This window comes from Phocoena phocoena, chromosome 12, assembly GCF_963924675.1.
Source record: "Phocoena phocoena chromosome 12, mPhoPho1.1, whole genome shotgun sequence".
NCBI lineage: Eukaryota > Metazoa > Chordata > Mammalia > Artiodactyla > Phocoenidae > Phocoena > Phocoena phocoena.
Genome location: NC_089230.1, coordinates 13,907,352 through 13,933,348, shown reverse-complemented (window position 1 = coordinate 13,933,348; position 25,997 = coordinate 13,907,352). Strand labels below are relative to the sequence as shown.

The 25,997-nt window shown below is 43.2% G+C and overlaps 1 protein-coding gene across 2 annotated transcripts in view; it reads right to left on the bottom strand.

Annotated features, from left to right (window-relative positions):
- Positions 1-972: 972 nt before the first annotated feature.
- Positions 973-25,997, bottom strand: part of LOC136132226 (nesprin-1-like) — a 74,195-nt gene continuing 49,170 nt past the window's right edge. The window contains exons 7-18 of one of the 2 annotated variants that reach the window (XM_065889128.1): positions 25,503-25,694; positions 24,188-24,521; positions 21,560-21,628; positions 19,614-19,756; positions 17,823-17,949; positions 16,802-17,013; positions 15,057-15,257; positions 13,672-13,800; positions 11,927-12,139; positions 10,806-10,898; positions 9,344-9,402; positions 973-1,831 (exon numbers count right to left, since the gene is read on the bottom strand). In XM_065889128.1, the coding sequence (XP_065745200.1) occupies positions 1,591-1,831; positions 9,344-9,402; positions 10,806-10,898; positions 11,927-12,139; positions 13,672-13,800; positions 15,057-15,257; positions 16,802-17,013; positions 17,823-17,949; positions 19,614-19,756; positions 21,560-21,628; positions 24,188-24,521; positions 25,503-25,694 (2,013 nt within the window). In that variant the 3' untranslated portion in view covers positions 973-1,590. The remainder of the gene's footprint in view (positions 1,832-9,343; positions 9,403-10,805; positions 10,899-11,926; positions 12,140-13,671; positions 13,801-15,056; positions 15,258-16,801; positions 17,014-17,822; positions 17,950-19,613; positions 19,757-21,559; positions 21,629-24,187; positions 24,522-25,502; positions 25,695-25,997) is intronic. The other variant, XM_065889129.1, reaches the window with a different exon arrangement.

The window sequence follows — 25,997 nt, the reverse complement described above, 5'->3', positions numbered from 1 at the left end:
ACATCATGGAAACTATGGAAGGCAGTTCCAGGTAATTCTGAGTACCCCAGTTTGGTTTAAATTCTCAATTTAGAGCAGGATTTGTAAACTAAATACCTCTGGGAGTTAGGCTGGTACAGGCGATGAGAGAGGCTGATAGGATAGTCATGCAAATGTAGTAACTGTCTCCTATTCTTCAAGGGACAGCAGCCATGTCACTCCAGCAATTATTGTCACGTGGGAATGTGCGTCCAGGACACATGAGTTTTCCATTCTCAAGAGAAACCTGAAATGTGGACTTCATATAAATCCTCTCCCTCCAATTATTAAATGGTGGATTAAAATGCCACGAGCGCCAAACAATTCCATGAGGGGCACTAGCTGGCAAGATCGGAGGGACAGAATAAAATCTGATTGTAGTTGGACTCGAATGATTGACTACAATTGTATTTCCTCTGCTAGACAATGAAAACAGAAGATTTTGGAGCAAAGAAGGGACCTGACCAGAAGAATGCTCCAGGGGTATTCACATGGCTTTTTGGTACCCTTGGGATGGAAGGGGCCTCAGTCAGGAGATTATAGGAGGTTCTTCCAATTGTGCAATGAGAACAGAAAAGAAAGGAGAATACGAAAGATGCTGGGAAGCAAGAGTCTGTGAGATGTGACTGGCTGTGGAAGGAGAAGGAAGAAGGAATTATCCGGAGTCCTCTATGTCTAAATACACACTACCTCTATTCATCCTTTTCCTTTAATATATACTTATGTTTCAGCTTCATTTATTCCACCAAAAATGATCATTTAGGTTGCGTTCTGATAAGTGCCTGCTTAACAGGGAAATGTAGAATCATTTCTTTAGGGAGAAAAAAAGCACAGACAAAATATTTCATAATCTCTATAATAAACGCAAAGAAATGGATACAAACAAAATGTGGCTTTAGCAAACTGTACATACATAAATATCATTTTTTTACTATAACATTCGACTTTTTCTTCCACATAAAGCCTCCCATGATTTTATTACATCCAATTTTTCTTTATACCTTTAAAAAAAGTGCCTTTTAGATTTACAGCATGTGCTTCTAAAGCAAGGTTAGAACATCATGCCCCAAAGAAAAACAAGGTAAAAAAGCTGTCACATAAGCTCTTAAAAACCGTATGTTACAAGGTTCTCAAAGCTCTTCAGCACTGGTTGACGGATAGGTTGTTGGACGCCGACATGGTGCTCAGGTAGCATCATTTATTGAGGGGACGGAGCGCACCGTGGGGAAGCTGCCCACATGGTCTCCGGAAGTCCCTGGGTATGCACAGCATGCACCAAAGGCCCAGAGGTCACTTGTCCAGGGAACAGTGGAGGTCCCGAATCTCTTTAGTGCTGAGGCTCAGTTTCACACAGAGTATCTTCCAGACCGTCCGCATCTATTTGCTCTCTTCCTGTCATCGTTTATCATCACCTCCGAAGCCATGATGTGCACACAGGGGATACGGAGGTGCGCTACAGCTGCCGCACCGAGGGCATCCGCCAAGATTCAGGTCCTCTCTTTGCCAGTTTGGGATTGCCCTTGGCCGAATCCCCTCATGCTACCAGCACTGCTGCAGATGGCACCGCCTGGCTCAGAGTGGAGGAGGGCCATTGGTGTATCTGAGCATGGGGTGGAATGATCGGGCAAAATTGTTGGAGAGGGCGCAACTGTAGTCTTCCTGTGACATTGGTACTAGGCAGGCGAGCCCAATGAGGAACAGCAGGAGAAGCTGAAGAGGAAGAGCCGCTCGGAGGACTCTGAACAGGAAGGCTCGGCCGGACCGGGCTGGCCGAGGCTCAGAAAGGGAGGAATCGGAGCCACCTTTTATGGACCTGAGAGAAGAATCGACATCAATGACTCAAATATCTCAAATGTTGGATGGACGCTGCTTTATGCTTCCTCACCTTCCTGGAAGCTAAAGGGTCAGGCTGAACACAACCCAACCTGGCAACTAGTTGCCAGTAAACCCAGGTAATCTCCCCACCACCAAAGGAAGCGCTGTCTGGAAAATGCACTGATGAAAAATCGACATTTAGTCAACTAAAGGTAACTAATTGGGTTCAAATTCCACCCCGCAATTTGGTAAAACATTTTCCATCAACAAAGAAAACTGCTCCACACACACTCTACCAGCATAAATGAAGTAGATCCGGGATCATTAAAATGTGGATGTTTGATGCAGTACGTTTTTGGTTTAAGAATATCAGGCAAAATTAGTTGCTGTCGGGACGATACAAGGCATCCCTCCCATCTAGCCGTCCTGGATGTGCCAAAGTCCATGCAGCAAGACAAGAACAGCTGCGGTCATTTTGCACAGACCCACAGGGTTGAATTATTCTTAGTGTATACCCTGGTTTCATCTTGCACTGAATCAGCAACTGGCACTGACATTAGTGGGTTCCAAAGCTGTAAGAACAAGGATGACAGTGGAGCCAGTCTACAGATCCCTGGTGCTGAAGGACACCCATCCCAGGCTGACCCTTCTATCCCTAGCTCTGTGAATTTGGGAAGTTCCAAGTTCCAAGTTCTCCTATCTACTTTAATTTCTGCATCTACGTTGAAACAGTGCCTTAGAGAGGAACAATGAATTTCAGAATTCGTAAGGAAGACTGCCTGGGAAATGTTGAAAATGGAAGTAGGTTCTCAGTAGGGGGCACTGTTTTCTCTTTGTGAGCATCCATGAATGTTTTGCTACTAGTGGAAAAGATGAGGAAAGCAATGTTATCTACAGGAGGAATTTTGTACATATACACACACAACACTGCAGAAGCAAAAAGAATACGTGTACAAGTGGACCCACTGCCCCACACCTAGTAGGAATTCTCTAATGGTTTAATGGTAAGAACATTGAACGTGAGGCCACTGGAGAAATACGAAGGTGTGAAAACTGTACTGGTTACTCTGTACGTTTCTCTCATAAGAAAACACTATGTCTCCAGCTACGTTATTAGCCATTAATTTCTGAAGACAGATTACACTGGTATCAGGGAGGGATAAGGAGTGACACCAAAGAAAATAAATGTTAAAATAAAAACCAGACATAATCCCCTTAAAAGGCAACAGAGGGACTACTCAAAACTCCTTCATTAAACTACCAAGAAATACGTGAGACGAACGGACCAGACTGGCCCCGAGAAGCCCTGAGCAGCCACGTACCATACTATTTCTACTGCAGCTCGAAGTGTGATGAAAAACAAATCCCTGGCCTGAACTGGGGCTGTGTTTTTCTGGTCTACAAACCTTGAACAGCTCACTTCACCTCTATGCTACAAGCTCTTCTTCAAATCCTTCAAATTAGACTAAACGGTCTTCCAACTTGCCAGTTCTGTTTATACATTTTACGTCTTCTACTGATTGGTCAGGGTGAAGAGTCTGCCAACTGGGAGGCCACAAGAGTTCAATCGCCATCTAGTGGTCAAACTGATTAACTGTCCTATGCTAAGACCAATGAGTTGTTCCCAAAGGGCTGAACAGGACAAACTGTGTATTTTGTGATGCTATATTAAAGCATAAAAGAAGTTATGTCACATACCTGTTAAATAGAAACTTCTCTAGTGCACCTAGTTGTAAAATGTTTGTGCTGAGATAAGGCCTTACAGAGTATCTAATCCATCTTTACTTCTGTAGGCAAAGAGCTAAGGAGCGTTCACATTTGATCCTCTAACTGCTGGGCGACAAAAGCATTTGTCTTGGGTTCTCTCACTTAATTCCCACAACAGTCCTCAGCGCGCTCGTCACCTTCATTTCAGAGCCGATGTAAATGAGGTACAGAAAAGTAAGGGAACCAGCTCAAGATTATACAGCTAGCAAGCGGCAAATTAAGATTTCAACTCTGGTATTTTAACTCCCAGAACTTGAGCTTTATAAATAGAGTAAATCGGCCCAAAACCCACCACTAAAGGAAGAGCTCTAGCCGGAACTCAGGGTTCCAGAGTCCCTGCCTACTGTGCTCTCTGTTATGTTTTGTTGTTTGGTGACATAAATGAAGGGCATCCAGGTCATATTTATGTCACACGTATCTCACATATAGAAGCAAAGAAGACAATACTTGTATCCTAAAATACTTGGAGGTGAGTGGTTTCCTCATGTCTAAAATAAAGGCCTCTAACCATAAAGCTTCGCAGTATGACACAGATCATCAAGTCAGAATATGGATACGAGGGCATTTTGTTTTGAGGCAGTTGTACAATCGTGGGAAAGTAATTTAGTCTCTCTGGCCTTCAGTTTTCTCCTTTGAAAAGATGAAGATGCATTAACATCATAAAATCTTTTTGGTTCTAACAGTCTATGAGTTCACCAGTTTAAGTGTCTGGAGAAGGAAGGGATAGTTACCCATGAGCTCTGGATTGAATCTTCCTTCAATACATCTTTTGCTTGACCTGAATATATGCCCTGGAAAAAAATACTCTCCACCTGTCACCTGCCTGAGTTATAACAGAAGCACAAAAGAGAGCTCCACGTTTATTATTTGGTGTTTAAATAAAATAAGGGAGGTTTCTAACTGACTCTTTTTCTTTAGGAGACACTTAAGGACATTAGTGATGGGCAGAGTTATGCATATAATTGATAGTAACAATCTGACTGACAGAGCTGAATAGCCCCTCTTTGTCAATTATTAGCTTCTTTGAACAATAAAGCCGAAGATCAAGGGCTACACACTGACTAGTCCACTCCTGAGAAAAGCTAGAAAGGTCACCATCTTTGGAATACGGGCTCAGAGGCTGCGGAGTCTGCTGAAGGACATGGCACATTTAACAGCATCAGAGCATTCCGTATTAAAATTTAATTAGCGTGTGCTTTCTAATGTTGAAGAATGCCTACCTGGGGAGAAATAATGGGCTGAGATAGAGACAAAGAGAACACACAGTCCTTAGTGAGCTTCCATGCAGTTGACTGGTCTTGGAAATGTCCAACTGTTCCACTGAAAAAAAATGCCACCCGCCTGGGGCAATTACCAAGGTTTCAATAAGCCCAAAGTTGCTTCCGCTTAGGGTAAACCTGTTCTAGAGTTTCTAGTACTAACAGGTTAATGATACTAAGTAAAAGGGTACTTTTACTATTTAATCTACTGACCTAAAATCACGTAAGTTTCAAGTCTTGGGAAATTTGACAAGGGGAAGAACAAAGACATCTCACTGAGCCGCCACTCATCACTTTCCAATGGCCTTATTCCACAAATAGATGCGGTAGAGATGGTGTCGATAGAGAAAACTAAATGTGTGAACTTACTTAAGGAACTTAATCAATGGAGATATTTCAGATAATCCTGTCCAGCAAAAACATGCTTATTCTCTACAAGTGAATATTTATTTTATTATCTTTCTCACTCCCCTCACTCATTCAAATCTGGGGGTAAATAATTGCCCAGGTGTTGTTTCATCTCTTTCCTAAAATACGTACAGTTGTGGGAGAAGATGGCTATAGGGGAGGGGGCCGCACATACGAACACACCACAGGAAAGAAAGTCTGGCCAAGGGTTGTGAGAAGCCTAAAGAGTGTGCACGTGGAGTGTGACTCATCTCAAAAATTTTACATCATCAAGGAAATAAAATGAGTTAATTGTGTGCGTACATCATTTATACAAATGAAAAGACACTTTCAATTCATTTTGCTACTTGTTAGCAAACACTGGCAGTAGAAGAACAGAAATTTTTTGTCAGGAAATATCAGGTTGTCTATGATCGTGTTGCCTGTTCCTGTGTGAATGGTCTTTATTCCCTGGATATGTGGTTCAGAAGACAAATTCCCAGGGTCAACTTAGGATTTGCCTCTCTTTATTCCAAGATGAACATTCTGGCTGGTCCTAAGCTATCTCAGGCAACCCATGGTAGCCCAAGCCCTGGAACTGTTGTTTAAAGTACCCCACCCATTAGGAGCCCTAATGGAGGAGGAGTGGTTAACAAGCTAGGATCCAGAGTCAGAGAGACCTGGTTTCCAATTCTACATCTTCACACAGATGTAGAGAACAAACGTATGGACACCAAGGGGGGAAAGCGGTGGCGGGTGGTGGTGGTGGTGGGATGAACTGGGAGACTGGGATTGACATGTATACACTGATGTGTATAAAATGGATGACTAATAAGAACCTGCTGTATAAAAAAATAAATAAAATTGAATTTAAAAAAAATTCTACATCTTCATGCCTCTAATCCCTGGTGTCCTTGTCTGTAAAATTGGGAATGAACACGTTGGGAGGGTTAAATGAGGTAACAGATATACAACGCTTAGCATGGTGCTTAGAACACGCTAAGTGCTAAATAAATGTCGGCAACTTATCATTCTTATTTATCTGTATTATTAAAGCAAGGGTGTGATGACACATAACCTTAGGGATTTTGCTGGATTCAGCCTTTCCTTCCAAGGAAATATTCCTGATTTATAGCAGTGCTTTCAAAGAGGTGATGCATTTTCTAAAGTGTCTGACTTGGTCCCGGGAAACACTGGGAATGCAGACCTCAAAATATAAAAGAAACATAGTGGAGCCTTACGCTATACCTGTCCTCAGCCTGGGTGTCCAGCCTGCCCCAGGGGCAAGGCTGTTTTAGGCTGAGGTGCTTTGAGAGCTTTGAATAAATAAATCCCCAGGGTGGAGTTCGACAGAAAAGACTTGGAAAAAAAATTCCACAAGAAACTGAATGGTGTTTAGCGTTAGGCCCTGGTGTACACGCAAAAGCCCCACTGTGGGGCTTCCCTGGTGGCGCAGTGGTTGAGAGTCCGCCTGCCGATGCAGGGGACACGGGTTCGTGTCCCGGTCCGGGAAGATCCCACATGCCGCGGAGCGGCTGGGCCCGTGGGCCACGGCCGCTGAGCCTGCGCGTCCGGAGCCTGTGCTCGGCAACGGGAGAGGCCACAACAGTGAGAGGCCCGCGTACCGCAAAAAAAAAAATTGTGGATTGTTATTATGAACGTATACTTTATGTTTTTCAAATGTTTAGAATTTTAAGGAGTCTTGGGAAGCTCCTTGTAATTGATTTAGGGGATCTCTAGATTATGACATATTGCAAGTTTTTTATGACAGGAACCATACTGTATTAGTTTTGTGGGCCGAGGGCCTAAACACAGTAGGTGTTCTGTAAACACTGGCATCAATCCATACGTAGGCTTAGAATATTATGTAAGAGAACACAGAACGGCAGCTGTAGAATCAATATGAAATATACAGCAGGCAAGTAACTGATATGATTAATATTTGACTTTAAACCACAAAAATAATATAAGAACCCTCCCTTCAACCTAATACCCAGTTTCTTTCAACCCAGCCTCTTTCCTCTCAGGAAGAATATATGCCTAAAATGTTCCCATTGCAGATTGCTGGGGCCAACATTCTAAACTGTGCTTTTGCAATAACCTTTCAAGTTTGCCGGACCAGTGCAAGATCAAACGCAAGGTCATCTCAAGTCTCAATGTAAAGGAACACCGTGACAGCCTGGATTGTGAGTGAAGTTAATTCTTTCCCAGCAGACTCTCCGTGTCATTGCCCACGTGGGCGCACCCCAAACAGAGGTGCCCAGGAGTTAAGAAGTCCAAGAACGTTCAACCACAACCCGTCTGCCAAGCTGTTTGCCGAAGTTGGCCATTCAGGTGAAGATCGTTTGTATTCCAGGTCCTGGAAGCAGCAAAGTAAACATCATGCTGTGTGCTCAGAAAGATGCTCAGAACCAGTGCTGGACAGAGCGGAGCTGAAAGGCGCCTTGCGGACGTCACAGTGAGAACGTAGCTGTCCGAGCTGCAAAGCCCCAGTAAGAGACAATATTGAAGCAGTTGCTGCCCTGAGAAACGAGGCCTTTGACATTTCAGAAGGCCGTGTGACTGTCTGAAAGAATCGGGGAAATCCGGGAACCGAGCTGTGGTTGCTATTGACGTCGCATAATAACATAAGAGCTTTCTCCCTTCTCATCACCATCATTTATGCCAACCACAGAATGGCTCTCTGGTGTCCTTGAAGGAACGCTATGGGGACGTGCCCCATCTCTGTTCACGGCACATCAGCAGTTTGTGGTGAGCAGACGTACTACATAAAGCAGTGATCTGCCTCTAGTACACGATGCCTTTTCTCCTCGGGGGCTAAGAAAAAATCAGAGCACCTGGAGAAGCCCGTCATTACCTTCAAAAACCCCTGTGAGTTTTTCTCCATTCATGTTTCATTACTGATATTTTGTTATGGACAAAAAAAAAAAAAGCCCCACAAAATTGTCCTCAAACCAAACCAAAGGGAAAGAAAAAAAAAAAAAGCAAAACATAGCGGAGGGAAGCTTAAAACCAGAAATCACATCAAAATCCGTTCTGCATTACTGCAGCTGGGTGGAAACCAGATGCAAAGGCCAGCCCCTTCCTCACACAGCTGGAAAGCTAAAACTATTACTCAGGGCTTGTTTACGCTTCCTCATGCCCCACCCTCCTTCCAGGAATTGGGATTCCGGCTCAGTGGTGGTAAGTTTCCAGAGGGGCAAACTATTTTAACAGTGAACTGCTCATGATTGGAGCAAGGAAGCTGCTTCCAAGGACAGTATTTCCATTTTTAGAAAGTTGTCTGGGGAAACATGAACTGATTAGTGGAAGGGCCAGGGAGCACAGACATCACACCGACAACGAAGAAGGCAAAGCACTGCTAACTGCAGAGACAGGGATTGTTGGAAGCCAGGCAGAAAGCAGAGTGGCAGCTGTGAGGCTCTCTGGAGGTCCCCGAGGGGGCGGGGGCACTGACTGCTCTCGTTTCCAGAGTGAAAGAGCTCGCCAAGTGTCAGGAAGGTGAGTGACTGAGTGTGCTGGCCGGAGAGAAATTTTAGGATAAGCAGAAGAGAGAAGGGGCTTATAAATTTTAAGTAATACCAAATTAGGACTTGCCATTTTGAGAATCCAAAACCCACAATCTGGATAAAACACAAAAATAAAATAAAAAGCTGGGGGTGTTAGTATATTTTATTCAGATGTGTGGGTTCTGGGAATGGTAAAATAATTCACTGATCTATTACCTGACTTATTGTAAAATCTAGAAATAAAGAGGATGATAAAATTCTGCCATGAATCAAATTGAGCTGTGACATCAGTGATATCGAATCTTTACGAGCACACAGAATAAAAAAACATTGGATGAAGAGTCCCAGATGGCCTAGGTACAGTTAAACAAAATTTTGATGGGGTCCAAATATTTTACGCGCTGAGATTTTCTTGTACGTCCCACTTAGAAAAGTCTCTTCCAATTTGTTAGGCAAGGGTGTGGACCTAAATGAGTAGTTTCTCAACTACCCTGAGGCAGACCAGATATAGGCCTACCTAAATTCTGGACAATTTTCATCATCCTCTTGGAGTTCTAGAACAGTGTGGAAACCAGGAGAATAAGGTACCTGCTATGTGGACTGTTGACAGAGGGTCCAGGCTGTGAGAGACTACATTTGCCTCGTGGCTGTTTGCAATGAACAGGGGTAAAGAAAGAAGAATGTTCAGTCCAGGCAAATAAAGACAAGCTACTGATGAAAATTGAACTAAAAGTTCAGCAAAGGAAATACAAATCAAATGAAATGATCAGTACCCATGAATCAAGGAAACTGGCTTTTCTTTTGTTGAAGAAGTGAAATCAATTTACATCTATATTATACATCATTGAAGAAACACGGCGGTTTGCGCATTCACACCACAATGGGTATATTTCCCTCACTTTTCATGGTAGAAACACAAATGGCTCCACACTAGCCAAAAATCTCTGTATATTTACTTATAATAAATAAAAAATTCAATACGCCGTGCCATGTATTTCAAATATACCTTACATATTTTTCATCTTTTAGAACAATATTAAAATTCTTGGTAGATTAAAAATAATGGCAGTGTGAGATTATTCTGTGGAGAGTGATGAAGACCCAACAAGTTAAGTACTCAAGTTTTATTTAACTTAAACCTAAAATTTGACTCGAAAAGCCAGTATTCCTTCACATTCTTAAACTAGGATCTATAGGAAACTAGTGAATGTAGTAAAAAACAATCCTAAAAAGATAATAACATTTACCAGCATAGAACTTAAGTGTTTATAACAAGAAAAGTACAAATGAAACCAATACTTCTAAAAACTAAGGAAAATGGAATGATAATAAAAATGAATATAATCATAAAGCCAGACCAAAAAAAGTAACAAAACGGAAAACAAGCTTCTAATTACACAGAGAAATCAAGGTAGAGAGGGTAGCAGGGGTCAAATTGGTCTTTTTCTCCTCATTGTGTGCCAGTGAGACAGCCCCCCGACAGGCCTGGCGGGTGAGTCACCTTGAGTTGTTGCCACTCTGGGGGCAATGCGATCGCCCCCAAACCTTCAAGACCACCTTCGGGAGTATCTCTGCTTGAGGGTCAACAGAACCTCCATTTGTCCTATAAACTCAATGGTCTCATGAGATGCTCGCAGTTTTGTCCACCTCTGGCTGAGGCACCCTTTTAAGTGGAGCCTACTTTTTTTTGGGTGGACTGTGGCGGAGGGGGTTTGAAGGGAGGGGCCACCAAAGGGACAAGGGAGCACTGCTCTAGAGATGGCCCTGTGAGCACGAAAAATAATCTGCCTCCCTGCATACCAACCAAACGTTGAACCTGATTCTTTTGAAAAACAGAACTGCTCTTTCCATTCCTGAGTGCGTGTGGGGAGGGTTTGAGGCAGGGCTGAGGAAACAGAGCTTCTCTGCGTCACTGTGTGACAACCCCACGTTGTAGGGGGACTCCTGCTTTGCAAGGGGAGAGCCCGTGGACGCTGCGTGAGGTACCAAGACTGTCACGCCCCAGTGGTCCCTCCCGTGGGCCAACTGAAAATGACCAGTGGAAAGTTACCGTTTTCTGCCTGTTTGGGCTACTTCTTCCTGATGTAGGACTCACAGATCCTGAGGTGTCCAGTTCATCAGCAGAAGACCAGGAAGACAAATCCTACGTGGGAAATAGATTCTCTTAATGATTCCATGTCCCAGAGCCACGATGGCTTTGTGATCTGCAAGTGCTTCCCACCCCGTCCCTATCTATCCCTCAACCCATTCCCTGGGAAAAACAGAATCAGATGACCGCAGGAAGAACAGAGCCTAATACTTCTAGTGTGTTGGGCTTTCCAGGTTGTGAGTTTGGCCCTTCTGGAAAATACAGGTGGAGATTTGTTATCACTGGGCCGCTTGGAGCTTTATTATTTCTTAATGACATGGACGGGAGAATGGGTTGAAGTGAAGGGGGTAAAGGAATCTGCCTTACAGCTGCAGGGTGCTCAGGCGGGAGAGCTAACCCAAATCATTTGAGTTAGAAACGAAAGACTGTCAGTCACCCAGGAGCCTGCCTTGTAGCATCAGAGAAACTATTGTTGCTGGCACCGCTGTTATTGTGAGTAGGTGATTCTTTTGCCTGCAACATGTTTGTGTGTTCGTAACAGGATCTCACAATTGAATGTTTGAAATCTTACCTGCAAATGCATTTCTTAAAACCAACAATATTACCACGATGCAGTACATTTAAAAATAAATAACAGATAAACAAATAAATAGATAAACAAATAAAAGTGAACATTGAACATTTTGTATGATTTAACCGCCAGCTAAGGAGACTTCATACCTTCTAAGGTTTGAATATGAAACTCATATGCAACAATTGGTTGTGACCTACTCTCGCAGTGTTGCTGAAAGCACATGAATTCTTAAACTGGGTAAAATAAAATGCCACAGTAGTGGTGGTAATAGTGTTAGCAGTAACAATTACAGGAGGTTTTCTGGATGTAACAGAATCAAAAGTAGTGTCCTATTATAAAAGTTTTTGAGTTACTTTTTAATTTTGAGCCAGACTTATAAGAGCAGTGATTGAGAGGGGACACTCTAGTCTCACAAGTACTGCATTCAGAGTCTCTAAAATGGATAAAGATGATGCTTGTTTGGTCTCCTGTAGGACATGCTACACAATGACGTCTGTTGAGAGCTTACCTGCTGACTGCTTGACATGTCTAATAACTTCTCCAGCTCCTTGATATGACGACTGACCTCCTTCAGGAGAAGTTTGAGCCGATTTCCAATCACATGCACTTTTTCTTTGGCTTCTAAACAGTCTGTGCCTTCAGCGTTCACCAATAGTTGGCGAGACATGTCTTGCAGTGAGGCCACTTTGAGCTGGGATTCCAAGAGCTCATGCCTTATTTGCTACGAATATCAGAAGAAATATTTTTCTAAGAATTTTCAATAATTCGAGGAAGTTCCAAAGGTGCACAATGGCATCACTTTAACTTAGTGGACAATCAGATCTGAGCTTCAGAATGCTGTGCTCACTCAAGGACGGACACAGCAGCCCGTGACATTTGGGAATCAGCGACCTCTGTTCTAATCCTGCCTCTGCCAAAATGTATCCTATAAGACCCCTGAATCTTTCTGATCTCAGTTTTCTCATTTGGTAAAGTGATGACATTAATTCCTGCCGGGTCCACAGTAAGTACTACTGGGAGGTTCAAACTGGTGAATGTATGTTGAAGTATTTAAAATATAAAGTGTTACGCAAATGAGACATAAACTATTCTTTTAAAAAGAGAAGTAAAACATTAACATATAAATATAGAAAAACTCAAGTATGTGGAGGTATACTCAGGTATCTATTCAAGATTTTTAAAAAGATATATGGTGATTCATCACTCACAACTTAAGGTCTGAGGTCAAAAGTCTAGTAAAAATTCAGCTGCAGAGCTATTTCCTCCTGGTTTCTAAGACCTTTATGATACTGAACTAAAAGGCTGACAATTCTGTTAGGTTTGTGCGAGTGCTAAATGTTAAGAAACAGCATTTTAAAAATACAGAAAGTGACAAAATGCAAATCGTTTTCTCCTAATGGAACTCAAATATGCTTCTTTATCTTCTATAAAATCACTTAAGTACACTGTACATTATATTGTCCAAAGTTCTTTTTATAAGAATCTATACAGAAATCCTATAAATTTCCTTTTGAATTTAATACTAGAAAAAGTTTCTTGCTCCTTGAGAATTGGTTTGTTTCCTTTTTGTCAGGTAATAAAAATCATTTAACTTATCATGTTTCCCTTGTTGTCTTAGCTTTCAGAAAACTTGGTGCTCAGGTTAGTGTTGAATCCGTGTACTTAATTCTTCTTAAGAAGTCTTAGCGGTCTCTATTCTAATTCCTTTAATTATCAGCTACCCAATATATTCTTGGGATGTAGATTCAACACATACAGTTAAAATTAAAAACAAATGTAGGGCTTCCCTGGTGGCGCAGTGGTTAAGAGTCCGCCTGCCGATGTAGGGGACACAGGTTCGTGCCCCGATCCGGGAAGATCCCACATGCCGCGGAGCGGCTGGGCCCGTAAGCCATGGCCGCTGAGCCTGCGTGTCCGGAGCCTGTGCTCCGCAACGGGAGAGGCCACAACACTGAGAGGCTCGCATACCGCAGAAAAACAAACAAACAAACAAAAACAAGTGTAATCTGCCAAAGAGCTGCCTTGATAAAAACAAGCTAATTAAGATGAAGACCGTCTGAGACTTTTAGATGAGCAAATGGCTTTAGAACCAGATTCTAAAGCTAATAGATATCATCTTCTATGTACATGTTTGCTTCACAGAGATGGGAAATCATGAGGGGTAAAGAAAGACTAAGAGATTATAACGTAAAAAGTAAATAAGTAGTACCAACTATAACATAACCAGATGCTGTCCAAGTCCACACATCTTACCGTAAGCTGTTTGAGATGGTCCTGAAGTATCTCTGCATCAAGGTTAGAATCAACCGGCACAATTTCATTTTTCCTTCTGTCAATGTTCTCAAGCATGAGAAGCAAACCATGACTCATTTCATGGAAATCCTAAAAAAAACATGGAGCATAAAATCATTTTGAATGAGATATTTTTCTTTCCCTCATAGCTTAAATATCCATGCTTTACAATTCCTACCGTTGGTTTTGAGATCTTATACACAACTCCTTTCTAAGGAAGGCACTAGAGCTGTCATAATTATCTGAGTTCATGCTCTTACCAAAAGCATCTAATTTATTACTCGAGGGAAAAACTAGACACAAGGAAAATTGGCATCAAAATGCTTAATTTCTAGGGCTATAATACTATGTCGAGGGAAGCAGCTCTGCTCCTTTATCTTCCTCCTGTATTCAAATCTTCCCATCTTTGAAGGCTATGTGTTCATTTATTCAAGGTATAGTTACAGAAGATCTCCAACGTGGGAGGTGCTGTACTGGGAGGCAGTGCAGGGATGAAACCACAGCTTGGGTACCTGCTTTCAAGGAGCTATTATTACTCCCGGGGCACCTATAATCCTGGGAAACAGGCTTCCCATCCTGCTCAGATTATAACCCAAACTCCTGGCCAGGACCCACCAAGCCCTGCACGATCTGCTTCCTGACGACCTCCCAGATGTTTCTCATCCCTTCCTTCCTCTCTGACTGCTCTCTGATCACACTGGCCTTTCTTCTGTCTTTGAAGACACTAAGCCCTTTCCTGCTTCTGGGACTTGCCATCTGCTTGACCTCCTTCATGGCAACATCTTTCCAAGAATCAGCTCAAACATCCATAGAACTTCCCCAATCACCTTCGCAAAGTGCCTTTTTCGGTTACTCTTATCATCAACATCTGTGAGTAGCTTGGTTAAACATTTATTTGCATTTTTATTGTCTGTCTTCCCCAACAAAAGCAGAGGCTGGGCTGTATCCTGCCTGCCTAGTGCAGTATCTGTAAACACCTGGCAAATAACTGTGGTCTGAATGGATGAGTAAATATTTGTAATGCTCGCTTGGATGTCCAAGAAATGTCTTTCTATGTGCTCAGGAAATACTGAATAAAGAATGAGTCGAAGGAGGAATGGTGAGGCTGAGATAAACGTGTGGGAATAGTCTCTTGTTAGCTGCAAAGAAGTAGGGTCTTTGAACTCCTGGTCACATGTACAAATTCTCCAGTAAAATGAAAACTTTGGGCACAAAGTTATCTCACTCAAATACTGACTTTGGAGAGTAACTGCATCCCCCTAGTGATCTTGATAAATCAAGTCACAGACTCAGCTACACTGGAAATGTTTGACTTCAGAGCATGGCCGGCTCAAAGCCCCACAGACCTGACACTGCATCAGTGCGTCCTGGAGCAGGCCCCGCCATTCCTCCAGCAGGGAGCACACGCGGTCCCAGCGGCCATTCATCTGGGACAAGCGGCCCTGCAGGTCCTGGCTCTCCTCACTGCCAGGCTGAGTGAACTCGGAGCTGCAAAGATTGATGGAGAGGATGATGGCCTTGTGGTGGTCCACAGCTTTCTGGAGCTCCTGCAAAGAGAAAGGAGAACAATCAAACAAGGAAGATAAAAATACTAAAGAAAAATAGTCCAAGACCTTTGGACGTGCTTCACCCAGATTAAAAGATACATTCATTAACACTGGCCTTGGCAGGATGGCTGGATGATACAGTGGGTGCACACCACTGGGAACCACACTATTAAAAGAGATGGATCAGATGTATACTTGACGATGCGAATGAATCTTCAGAAAATACGGTATAAAGTGAAAGAGAAACAGATTTATATGGGTGACAAAACAGCATTTATGTAATTTAAAATACATGTGCACACACAAATCCACATTTTTCATGAATATATATGGAAAAAGAATATGTGTTAAAATTTCAGAATTGTTGCCATGGGTTTGAGGAATTGGGATTAAGAAACAGTGGGGGAGGGCTTCCTTGGTGGCGCAGTGGTTGAGAGTCCGCCTGCCGATGCAGGGGATGCGGGTTTGTGCCGCGGTCCGGGAAGATCCCACATGCCGTGGAGCAGCTAGGCCCGTGAGCCATGGCCGCTGAGCCTGCGCGTCCGGAGCCTGTGCTCCGCAACGGGAGAGGCCACAACAGTGAGAGGCCCGCGTATGGCAAAAAAAGAAGTTTGAGCATCTGTGGGGAAGACTCATTTCACTGTTTGAAAATTTAAAACAAAACAACTAAAACAAGCCAGAAATACAGCACCGCAAAAGAAACAGCATACAGAGAAACCAGGGAGAAACAAAGGCAGTTAATCCTTGAGCCTGGAGGGCCCGGTAGCCCTCCTCTTCTGAGGAATAGCACAGCTTGACGCTCTCCAAACAAAAAGGCAGGATCAAGAGACCTATTAAGAAGAAAGTGAGCTCTCCATCCACAGTATGTTTACAGAAGTCTCCACGTATCAATGCATTTCAATAGCTGGGCTGAGAAGGATTTTTAAGATCTAGACAGGGAGTTAGAAGAGGTTATCTTGTGCACTACTGCCATCCAGGTCAAAATCAAATGTAAACGTCAGGTGTTTTACTGCGATTACTCCACGGGTTTTGTTTGCTTGGATTCATTTCACCGAAAATTGCTTCTGCCACTATTATAATCTATTTCAGAAGTTCTGCTGATTCCAGAATGTCAAGTGGCTTCCTTAGGTCTCCATAAACTCACACGTATACGATCTGGGAGGGGACTCCTCTCCAGCTCTAAATATAGACTTGTAGGACCCTGGACATAGCTGTATTTCCTTTAAAAGAGGTTAATTAGGTCCCAGAGGTACCTGGATGTTTCATGAAACTTTAATTGGTCATTTGTTAGCTACCAATTCATTAAATCATGATTATTTTCATGGGGCTGGTTCTGCAACGCAGTCCAGCTCTCAACCCTTCCAAGCCTTCCTATAAACACTCTGATCTGGGATGGCTGGGGAAGCGTTCGTGTCCGGTTGTGCTGACCATTCCCCCGCTGCTGTGTGACTGCACAACAGGCCAGGGCTAGTGGTTTCATCTGACCGGGCACGCCACGTGGCAGCGCTCTGGCCTGCGCGGCGGGAAAGGCCAAGGGTAGCTACCTTGAGTTTTTTGATCTGAAGCGCGATGGGCTGGATATCAGTGCTGCGCTGCCGCCGCTGCAGCTGTTCCAGGTCGTCCTCCGTCTCCTGCAGCCAGGTCAGAACGCGGCCCAGGTCCGAGTGAAACCGCTGCCGCCTCTGGGGATTCTGTTTCATCCTCAGCTCCTTGCTCAGGGCCTGCGCCTGGAGGAGCTCCCAGCGGTCAATCACACCTGGCAAGACAGCACACGCACAGGATGGCGAGGGATCGTCCTCCATGGAGAACGTTTAGGAAATGTCTGAAACCTACATGGCTGGCTAACTTTAAAACAGCAACAGAAAGAAAGTAATGCCTCTGGGCATTTCTGTTACCATCAGCTGTAAATAACAGTATGGTGGGGCTTCCCTGGTGGCGCAGTGGTTGAGAGTCCGCCTGCCGATGCAGGGGACGCGGGTTCGTGCCCCGGTCCGGGAAGATCCCACGTGCTGCGGAGCGGCTGGGCCCGTGAGCCGTGGCCGCTGGGCCTGTGCGTCCGGAGCCTGTGCTCCGCAACGGGAGAGGCCACAACACTGAGAGGCTCGCATACCGCAAAAAAACCCCAAAAAAACAAACAAAAAGAACAGTATGGTGGCTGTGCTTTTTCTATCTGCATTTTTAATGATAATGGAGAAAAGATATTAACTACATAAGATTTAACATTGTAAGGAGCTTTAAGAAGTAATAAACATGAAAGTGGGTGAAGATAACATTCAACTCTTGGTTTCCTTCTGCAGGAAAGCTCTGAGAGTGTACAGAGCACACACAGAAGATTCCTGACTAGTGATTAGAGACGGCGCCTTAAAATACATGGGACATGGGAAAGAAACCACTGGGATTATTTTCACCTCCCCCTCTGTCCCCAGAGATCATTGTAACATGGAGGAAAGTTCTCAGGATAGACCAGTGTAGAATGAGGTCAGTGGCACAGTGGAACTCGGGGGCAACGAGGTGCTTCAAGATCTTCTGCTTCACTCTGTCTTGAATTGAGCACAATCCACTCACCAGCTGTTTGGGTTTCGGTGCTGTTCAGGTTAACAAAGCCTGGAAAATGCTCCTCTTCCTCTGTCAGTTTGTGTTCCAGTCTTTTCACTGAGTCTATACTGCCGCTGCATTCACCCAGCAGTTTCATCTGTTTAGATACAGAAAAGAGGTCCCCCGTCACAAAATACTCAAATTGTCATGAGTGCAAGAACTCCTGGAGAAAATATCTTTGGAGCTCCTCAAAAAGGGCAGTAGCTGTGCGCTACTTCTCTATAAAGAGTAAGCCGCTCTGCTGAAAACAAAAAAGTCAGGTTCAAACACATGCTTCTTAAACATGTGACATATTCATGTTTACATAAAGCAATGCCTTGAAGATATACTTGGCACACGTGGTTTTGCATAAGTCTCCAAAATTTCTTTGAAAATCTATGAATCAAAATAGACTAAACCGATCTGGGATTTAACACTCAGAGTCCCCAGCTGGCAATACAATACATAGTTCTTGGCAAGCTGCTCCCTTTTTCTTCAACTGAAGGGCGGGAAGAGTAATATTACCACACATCTCAAAGGGACATTTATTTGTATTAAAACACTTAAAAGAATAAAACAGTATTAAAGCCAGCTGTTTCATGAGAAAATTTAAGCAATGGTTAATAGATACTAAGGGAATAAATTCTAACATCAGAAGAAAAGCTTCCAACTCCGTGTTTAATATCACGCACAGTATTCAAAGGCTAAAAGAACAAATCATTTCAAGACACTCCTGCTATACTGATCGGAACGTTTTCTTTCAAAGCCTTTAACCAATTACACTGCTGTTAAATTACTTTGATCGCTTTTGATTGGTGTTAAGTGTAACCTCAGTGATGCCAGCATGCTCATTGCGAAATTAGATTTTTAAAAAACAGGTTTCACTCTGATAGAAGTCAGTAAAATAGGCCAAACTGGACAGGAAGTAAGCTCACGATTAATTAGTCTTCTGTGATTGTGAGGATATTAACGTTAGCGGATATAACTAGAATGGTTCTCTCTCCTGGTTTCAAAAAAGCAGTACGTGGGTGTTGTCATTAGGCTTAAGGAAATTAATTTTTCTTTCCTTTTACAAAGCGGTCTTTTGGGTATGAGAAGAAATGATATGAGGCATAGAAGAGATTTACTTTCAAATCCTCTTGCGTAAGTATGTGTAGGAAAACAGGTAATTCTCTGAGAAACGTTATTCGGTCAGTAACCTAAGCAGAGCAAATGAAGTTATTACTTTACAAAAAGCTTCGACAATGGAACTGGTAATACACACAATCTCTTGCCATCTTTTCCCCAAATCTCTCTTGTTAGTCAGAACCGTTTTCTCCAGAATGAACATACAAATAACAGAGCATTTAAAAAGTCCCAAGATCATCAAGTGAATCAAGACACCTAGGAAGAGAACTAAAACAATTCCGTGTTAGTAATCTACCAGCTAAAATCTGCTGCTTCAAGGATATCCTTGGTCAGAAAATCACTAGCTGAATTTGGAAAAATGCTGAATCCCTTTCCAGAGCCAAAGCATTTTGTTGCTTTCAATTAAATGGATTTCACTCAGTTCTCCATGTAAAGGACCAGGCTGGTCATTAGTGTGGATCAGTGGGTCTGAGCACAGACCAGTTTTGCTCAAAAGGTAATCGACTAACAGGGCTTTGTTTTGCACACACGAGTTCAAGGGCAGCTTGGTACATGGAGAGCCGACACAACCCTCGTGCCACAGATGGACTGTTCTTTGTCACACGATTGTGATTACCAGGTATGTGTCAGGATCACGAGGGTCCGGATACTCACATAGCCTCTGTAGCTGGAGTCTAGCTCTGGTCCTGCGGGAGTTTTGCTGTGGATAATATTCTCCATTTGCTGCATCTGAATGTGGCTGTCATCCAGGGCTTGGCCCAGTTGTTGGATCTGTGACTCCAAGGTGCTAGGATCCCCTGCAGTGTCGACCATAAGAATCTTTACAAGCTTGGCATTCAAGGAGATGGTTAAGAAATTCTACAGCTAAGGCAGTAGAGAGATGGTATGTGTGTGGGTAGTCATAAAGCACATTTAGTACTGACATGTTGGTGGGTTAGGAGTTCGAATTACCAGACCAATGAATGTGCTTGACCAAGAGTCCAAGCAGACTGGGTGTTGCGAAAGGGGCCTGTGGGGGGTTCTAACAGCCCGTGCTTCTGCTCTTCTGGCTCATCCCCTGAAAACTGCGTGTTGTTAGCTTTCTAAAGACCTCAGGTGGTGGCTTCTGCTCCCCAGTAACTAGGAGGCAGTTACATCTCAGGCTCCCTCTGCAGTCACTTATCAAACAGAAAAAGACACACCCTCTAATTTTCCTTTCTGCATCTCAGTAGAAGAGAGTGCCTCTTAAGTCCCAGGTGGCTGCATCATGCACTTAAGGTGGGACTTCAAGGGAACCAAGAAAAGACTAGCTCAGGATGGGTATGTGTGGAGGTACCAAACTAGCAACGGCTTGCTTTTGTATGGGAAATCTCTGTACCTCCCTCTCAAATTTGTTCTAAAACTTAAACTGCTTTTAAGAAATAAAATTATGCAAAATAAAAGAAGATTAATAATGAAAAAAAAAATCAGGAGAAAGCTAAGATTTTACCATTTCCATCCAGGTATGTTCTCACTCACAGCTTAGAACTTCTAGCTCATCTCCTTTGAGAGATGTGACAGCCTTTTGCAAAATTATTGTGTGTGTGTGTATTACAGTCTTTGAATTCAACAAGAGCATTGATCATCAGAGTGAAGCTAGCACAGGGTGAAAGCAGAATAAATATTAGTAAGCTTTATTAATTCTTTTTTGGAAAAAAGACCTTCTAAATACACCTGGAAGAGGTTTCTCACTGGGAATCACTCAGGCAGTAACCATTTCAGTAATGCTACCTTACTTCCTGTCCTTTGTTTTTCTGCAAAAACCAAAGTGTAAACTAATAAACTCACAATTCAATATCCTATCACTGTGGTCAAACCCTATTCTCTCCAATGTCCTCCAAATTACTGACCCTGAGCTACAGTTTGTCTAGAGCAACATTAAGCAAAACGAGTTCCATTTTCCTTTCTTTAAGCCTTCTTGTTTCAGGAATAGTTCTGTCCTTAAAGGAAAATCTAATTCTTTTTTTTTTTTTGAAAATCTAAGTCTTAAGATACTGTGGAACACATTCTCATGTCAAATTGCTTTATGGGGTAGTAAGACTTATTAAACTAAAAGTATAATTTTTTAGAGCTGAATATCTGATTTCACCCCTTGTCTCATATGGGACCCCTGAGATCAGGAGGATGAATGGTGGGCCTGAGGTCACACATATAGGCTGGTGGACTTGGGACCAGATCCTTGAGCCCTGATTCCTCAGCCAGAGGTGGGTCTGCAAGCCCTCCTCGAAGTCACGCAGCCAGACCTGCTACAACCAAGCAGGGCACTAAAGCACCAGTGCTAAGACTAGTGCTTCCATCTCCTATTTTCTGCCATTAACGGGCATCATAGGTTACACTTACTGAGAGTGATTACCATTTAGCAAGCTGAGCAGTTGCTTCATTGCACTTGATTATTGGAATGTTATTCTTGGTGTCGATCAACCAAATGTTTTGGTTTTCGTTTCTGAGACAGCAGTGAGAGAGGAAGTTCTGCCTTAACATGCTTTTGCACAGAGCTGTGAGAGGTACAGTAGATGTGCTGGGAGAGAAGGAGGCTTGTTACAGGTGAGGGACAGAGGTGCACTTTAGCTTTTGGTGCCTACCAGAGGGATTTCTGATTGCACTTTCTGTGAGTTTAACATAGGCCTCGGGACTTTCGGGGATCGTTACATCTGCAAAAAGAGCACACAGTCTAAGTTGACAGCTAAGGTCTGGAAACCTTGATTCGCTGATGGCAAGAAAATAACTTTCTTAGGGAAAAAAAGGAAGTTAGTCATCCTTGGCAGATAACTCTTGAACATACAGAGAAGTCTGAGTACGATCACCAAAGGGTTCCTGAAATAAATCATAATAAGGGCTCACGTTGATTATTTTATGAGCCAGGTGCTGTTCTAAGCACTCATTTATCCTCACAGAAACCCTACAGGGCGCATGGAAGTGTTATTCTCATTTTATTGATGAGAAAACTGAGGTTCAGGGGAATGAAGTTACTTATCCAAGTTTCAACAGCTAGTAGTGACATAACTGGGATTTCAGCTGAGACAGTCAGGTTCTAGAGCAGCGCTGTCCAACAGAAATAACATGAGCCACGTATATTATTTTAAAGAGTCTAAGGGCCACAATGAAAAAGTAACGAGAAAGGGATGAAAATAATTTTAATACTTAATTTTACTAAACCGATTTACCCTAATTCTAACATGTAATCAACATAAATATTATGCATATTTTACATGCTTTCCTTTGTGCTAAGTTTTTGAATTTTGTGTATTCGTGCAAGTGCATTTGACACAGCAAATCTCAGTCTGCATGGTCACATTTCAGTGTTCAGCTGTCACACGTGGCTGAGGGCTACATATTGGACAGTTCTGCTTTAGATGCAAAATGCCTAACTATGAGGTTGTACCATAAAAACAAAATAGAAACGAGAGAAATCATCTTCCTTTTAGACAGTGTCATACCCTTGGGGATCCAAATGTGAACCATCAGAAACAAGCAGAAATTCTCTTTTAGAGAATGTGTGAGATGCGTTTACAAGCGCTACAAATTGGCCTCTGATTACTTATTCTATTTTTACTCACCTTCCTTACAATGCTCCTCTTCCTCTGTCCATCCCTTCACTATATGTGTTTCTTGAACTTTCATACTTCTTGTATCCCTTCATACACTCTTCCTGCGTGATCTCCTTCCTTCCCTTGGTGACCACTATGTGGAAAACTACCTAACTGGCATTTCCGGTTCCTGAAATTCAGATCCATGCATCCATCTACTGCTAGCTTTTTCCCCTGGGATAGTCTAGAGCATCTCAAGTTCAGGATGTGCACAACCTCCCCCTTTCTCACTGCCCTGCCCCCGTGGCTCCACAGACACCCAGAACATTCTCTCCTGCTCATGGCCCTCCGAGTCTAGGACCACCTGCATCTTTCACCAAGATGCCCAAGCCAGAAAATCACTTCAATCCCGATTCAATCAACCATCAGTTACGGAGGAGCCGTCTTATGATTTCTCATAGCTCTTCCATTCTTCCTATTCCCGGTGCTGCTTCCTCAGTTCAGGCCACCATCACATCTGTGTCCTGGATAGTAAAACAATTCCTTCTGGACTCTCTTTCAATGTGCCCTTCTCTAGATAGTACTGAGACAGGTTCTTTGGAAATATGCATCGGGACTTCCCTGGTGGCGCAGTGGTTAAGAATCCACCTACCAATGCAGGGGACATGGGTTCGATCCCTGGCCGGGGAAGATCCCACATGCCACGGAGCAACTAAGCCCGTGCGCCACAACTACTAAGGCAGCGTGCCACAACTACTGAAGCCCACGTGCCTAGAGCCCGTGCACCGCAATAAGAGAAGCCACCGCAATGAGAAGCCTGTGCACCACAACGAAGAGTAGCCCCCGCTCTCTGCAACTAGAGAAAGCCCGCGTGCAGCAACGAAGACCCAACGCAGCCAAAACTAAATAAATAAAATAAATAAATGTATTAACAAAAAAAAAAAAGAAAAAAAAGAAAATATGCATTTGATCACATTGCCTCCCTCCTTAGAGCCCTGTTGTGGCTCTCCATGGCCTTCATGATAAAAACCAAACTCCTTTCCATGATGAACAGATTGCTTTATGACCAGGTCCTGGTTTGCCTTTCCACCTCCTCTTTGTTCATTCCATGCCTCCCAGTCTACAGGCTTGTCATTCTGGACAAACTCCAGGTGACCAAAAGCGCTGAGGCTAATCATAAACCCAAGATGGGCACGCTTTACTTTCTTGCTCTGAACATTGCTGTGTCCTCCTGACCAACTCCTATTCATCCTTCAGGTCTCAGCTCAAGTCTCTTCCCTAAAGCCTCTCCCCAAAGCGCCAGCTTAGTCATCCCCGGGCTGTGCTTCTACGCCACCACGTGTACGTTGCTATCCTAGTGCCAAACATTTCACACAGCCGTTTCTTACTTGTCTGTGTTCCACACTAGAGTGTGAGCTCTTTGAGAAGAAAAGGAACTGTGTATTGCCAGTACTTATAAAGTGCCTGTCGTGTAGTAAGAACATAAGTATATGTGGGATAAATCAGTGGCCACAACGCCAATTTTATGCTTGCGAATCATGTTAATATCCAATTATTCATTTGTGTATAAGTTCCCCTAATGGGAGAAGGCAGATGATTCTGCTTGGTACATGGATTTCCAGTACAGTATCCACTCCGTTTTATTTTCTTTCAAGCTAGCATATAGGAGGAGCTCTTTCTTACCTGACAGACCAACAGCTCCCCTGAGGTAGAAATCTTTATCTTCCTGGCCCTCTTCATCCTCAGAGGGCAGAGTTCTGGACACAGCAGACTCCAGGTCACGACTGAGGTCATAGTCATGGTCCCACTCCAGAGGGATGGAGTCCACACTGGCGGGGGTGTCTCGCCCGGACCTCTCGCCCTGGAGGGGCTGGGCGAGTGAGAGGGAGGGGTTGGAGGCGGGCTGGGGGGAGAGCGCGCTGTCCGCGGAGGTGTCGCGCCAGTGGAGGTCCGACAGAGCTGCAGCCTCCTCCAGCTCCAGCTCCCGGTCAGAGAGGTCGTGCTCGTCATCTGGGAGCTAGAAACGCAGTCAAGCCAGCCCTGTTACCGCAGCGCTCAGCTGACCCCCTTCCCACTCTGTGCTCTGCCTTTCACCAAATCTCAGCGCTCAAGCTTATCGGGACCACATTCCTACCTTGCTGGGGGTAATTTTAAACTTCGTATCATCAAATAAATAAGTATCTTCTGATAACTTTTTAAAATGTCTTATACATGAATCTAGTAAATTCTCAGTTTTATCATGGAAAAATGGAAACATTTTTAGTTATTAGTTACTATTTTTAGTTAATACATGACAAAACATATTTTAGTTATTTTAGTTATTAGTTATTAGTTATTATTATATTAAGACCTACTTCAAAGATTTGATATAAGATTAAATAAAATGTAAATAAAGGCAACCTAGTACCTAATCTGCAACACAGTAAGTACAGAATGGCACATATCAGGAACAAAAGGGAATTACTAATAAAACGTTAGCTGGTCCTTTTATACCTTATAGTCCAGATACAAAATATATTTTATCACAGAAGATTCCAAATATTCTAATAATAGCATCTTGACCATGAGATGTGATTATGGTAGCAATTAGGGAGATGGAAGAGAAAAAAGAAATTCAACTAAACAACCTCATCAATTGAGCCACTGTTTACATTGCTCACTTTCATTCCCTTGTTTCTTCTAGAAGCTTCTTTATCTTCCATGGAAGATGTGTACCAAGTACACTTCTAAGCTCTTTGTATGTATATATGTTAACTCATCATGCCCAAAGCAATCCTTTCTACAAGGTAGGTACTGTTAGTAAACCAGCTTTACAACTGAGGAAACCAAGGCAAGTGACGTGAAGTAACTTGCCCAAGGTGACGTAGCCAGAGCTGGGGCTGGAACCCAGGCACTCTGACTCCAGAGTCCGGGCTCTTGCCCACTCAACGACGTTACCTAAGTCCACATTATTAATTCTCTTTAGATTTCATGATAATGAAAAAACAATGTCACATACAGGCAGGCGTATCAGTTTCTTATGGTATCTTTCCACGCGCCCGAAGACCTCCTGACAGTAACGTCGGAGTTCATCCAACTCTTCTTCAATGAACGTGGCATCCAGGGGTTCACTCTTTTCTATCAGCTGTTCTCCTTGGGCAATTATCTGCTCAATCTTATTGTGGTTCAATGAGATTTCCTGCTGGAAGGCCTAGGGAGCACATATTGCACGTCATTTTTTATTGCTCAGCTGGACATGAAGTAATTCTAAAATACATATTTAGAAAAACCATGTAGGGGATATTAAATTTACCATAGACAATGACAAGCCAAGAGGCTATGGCTTTCTAAAGTAAAACATAAAAATTTTAAATCAGAACGGGAGGCAGAAATGGCATTGTTAGCCTTCCATGACCAGAGAGGTGCCTTTCGCTAATAAAATGTACCACCACAGACGGTGCGGGTAAGAGAATCATAGGAACAAACATTCAAACCCATCATAAAGTTGAGAGCA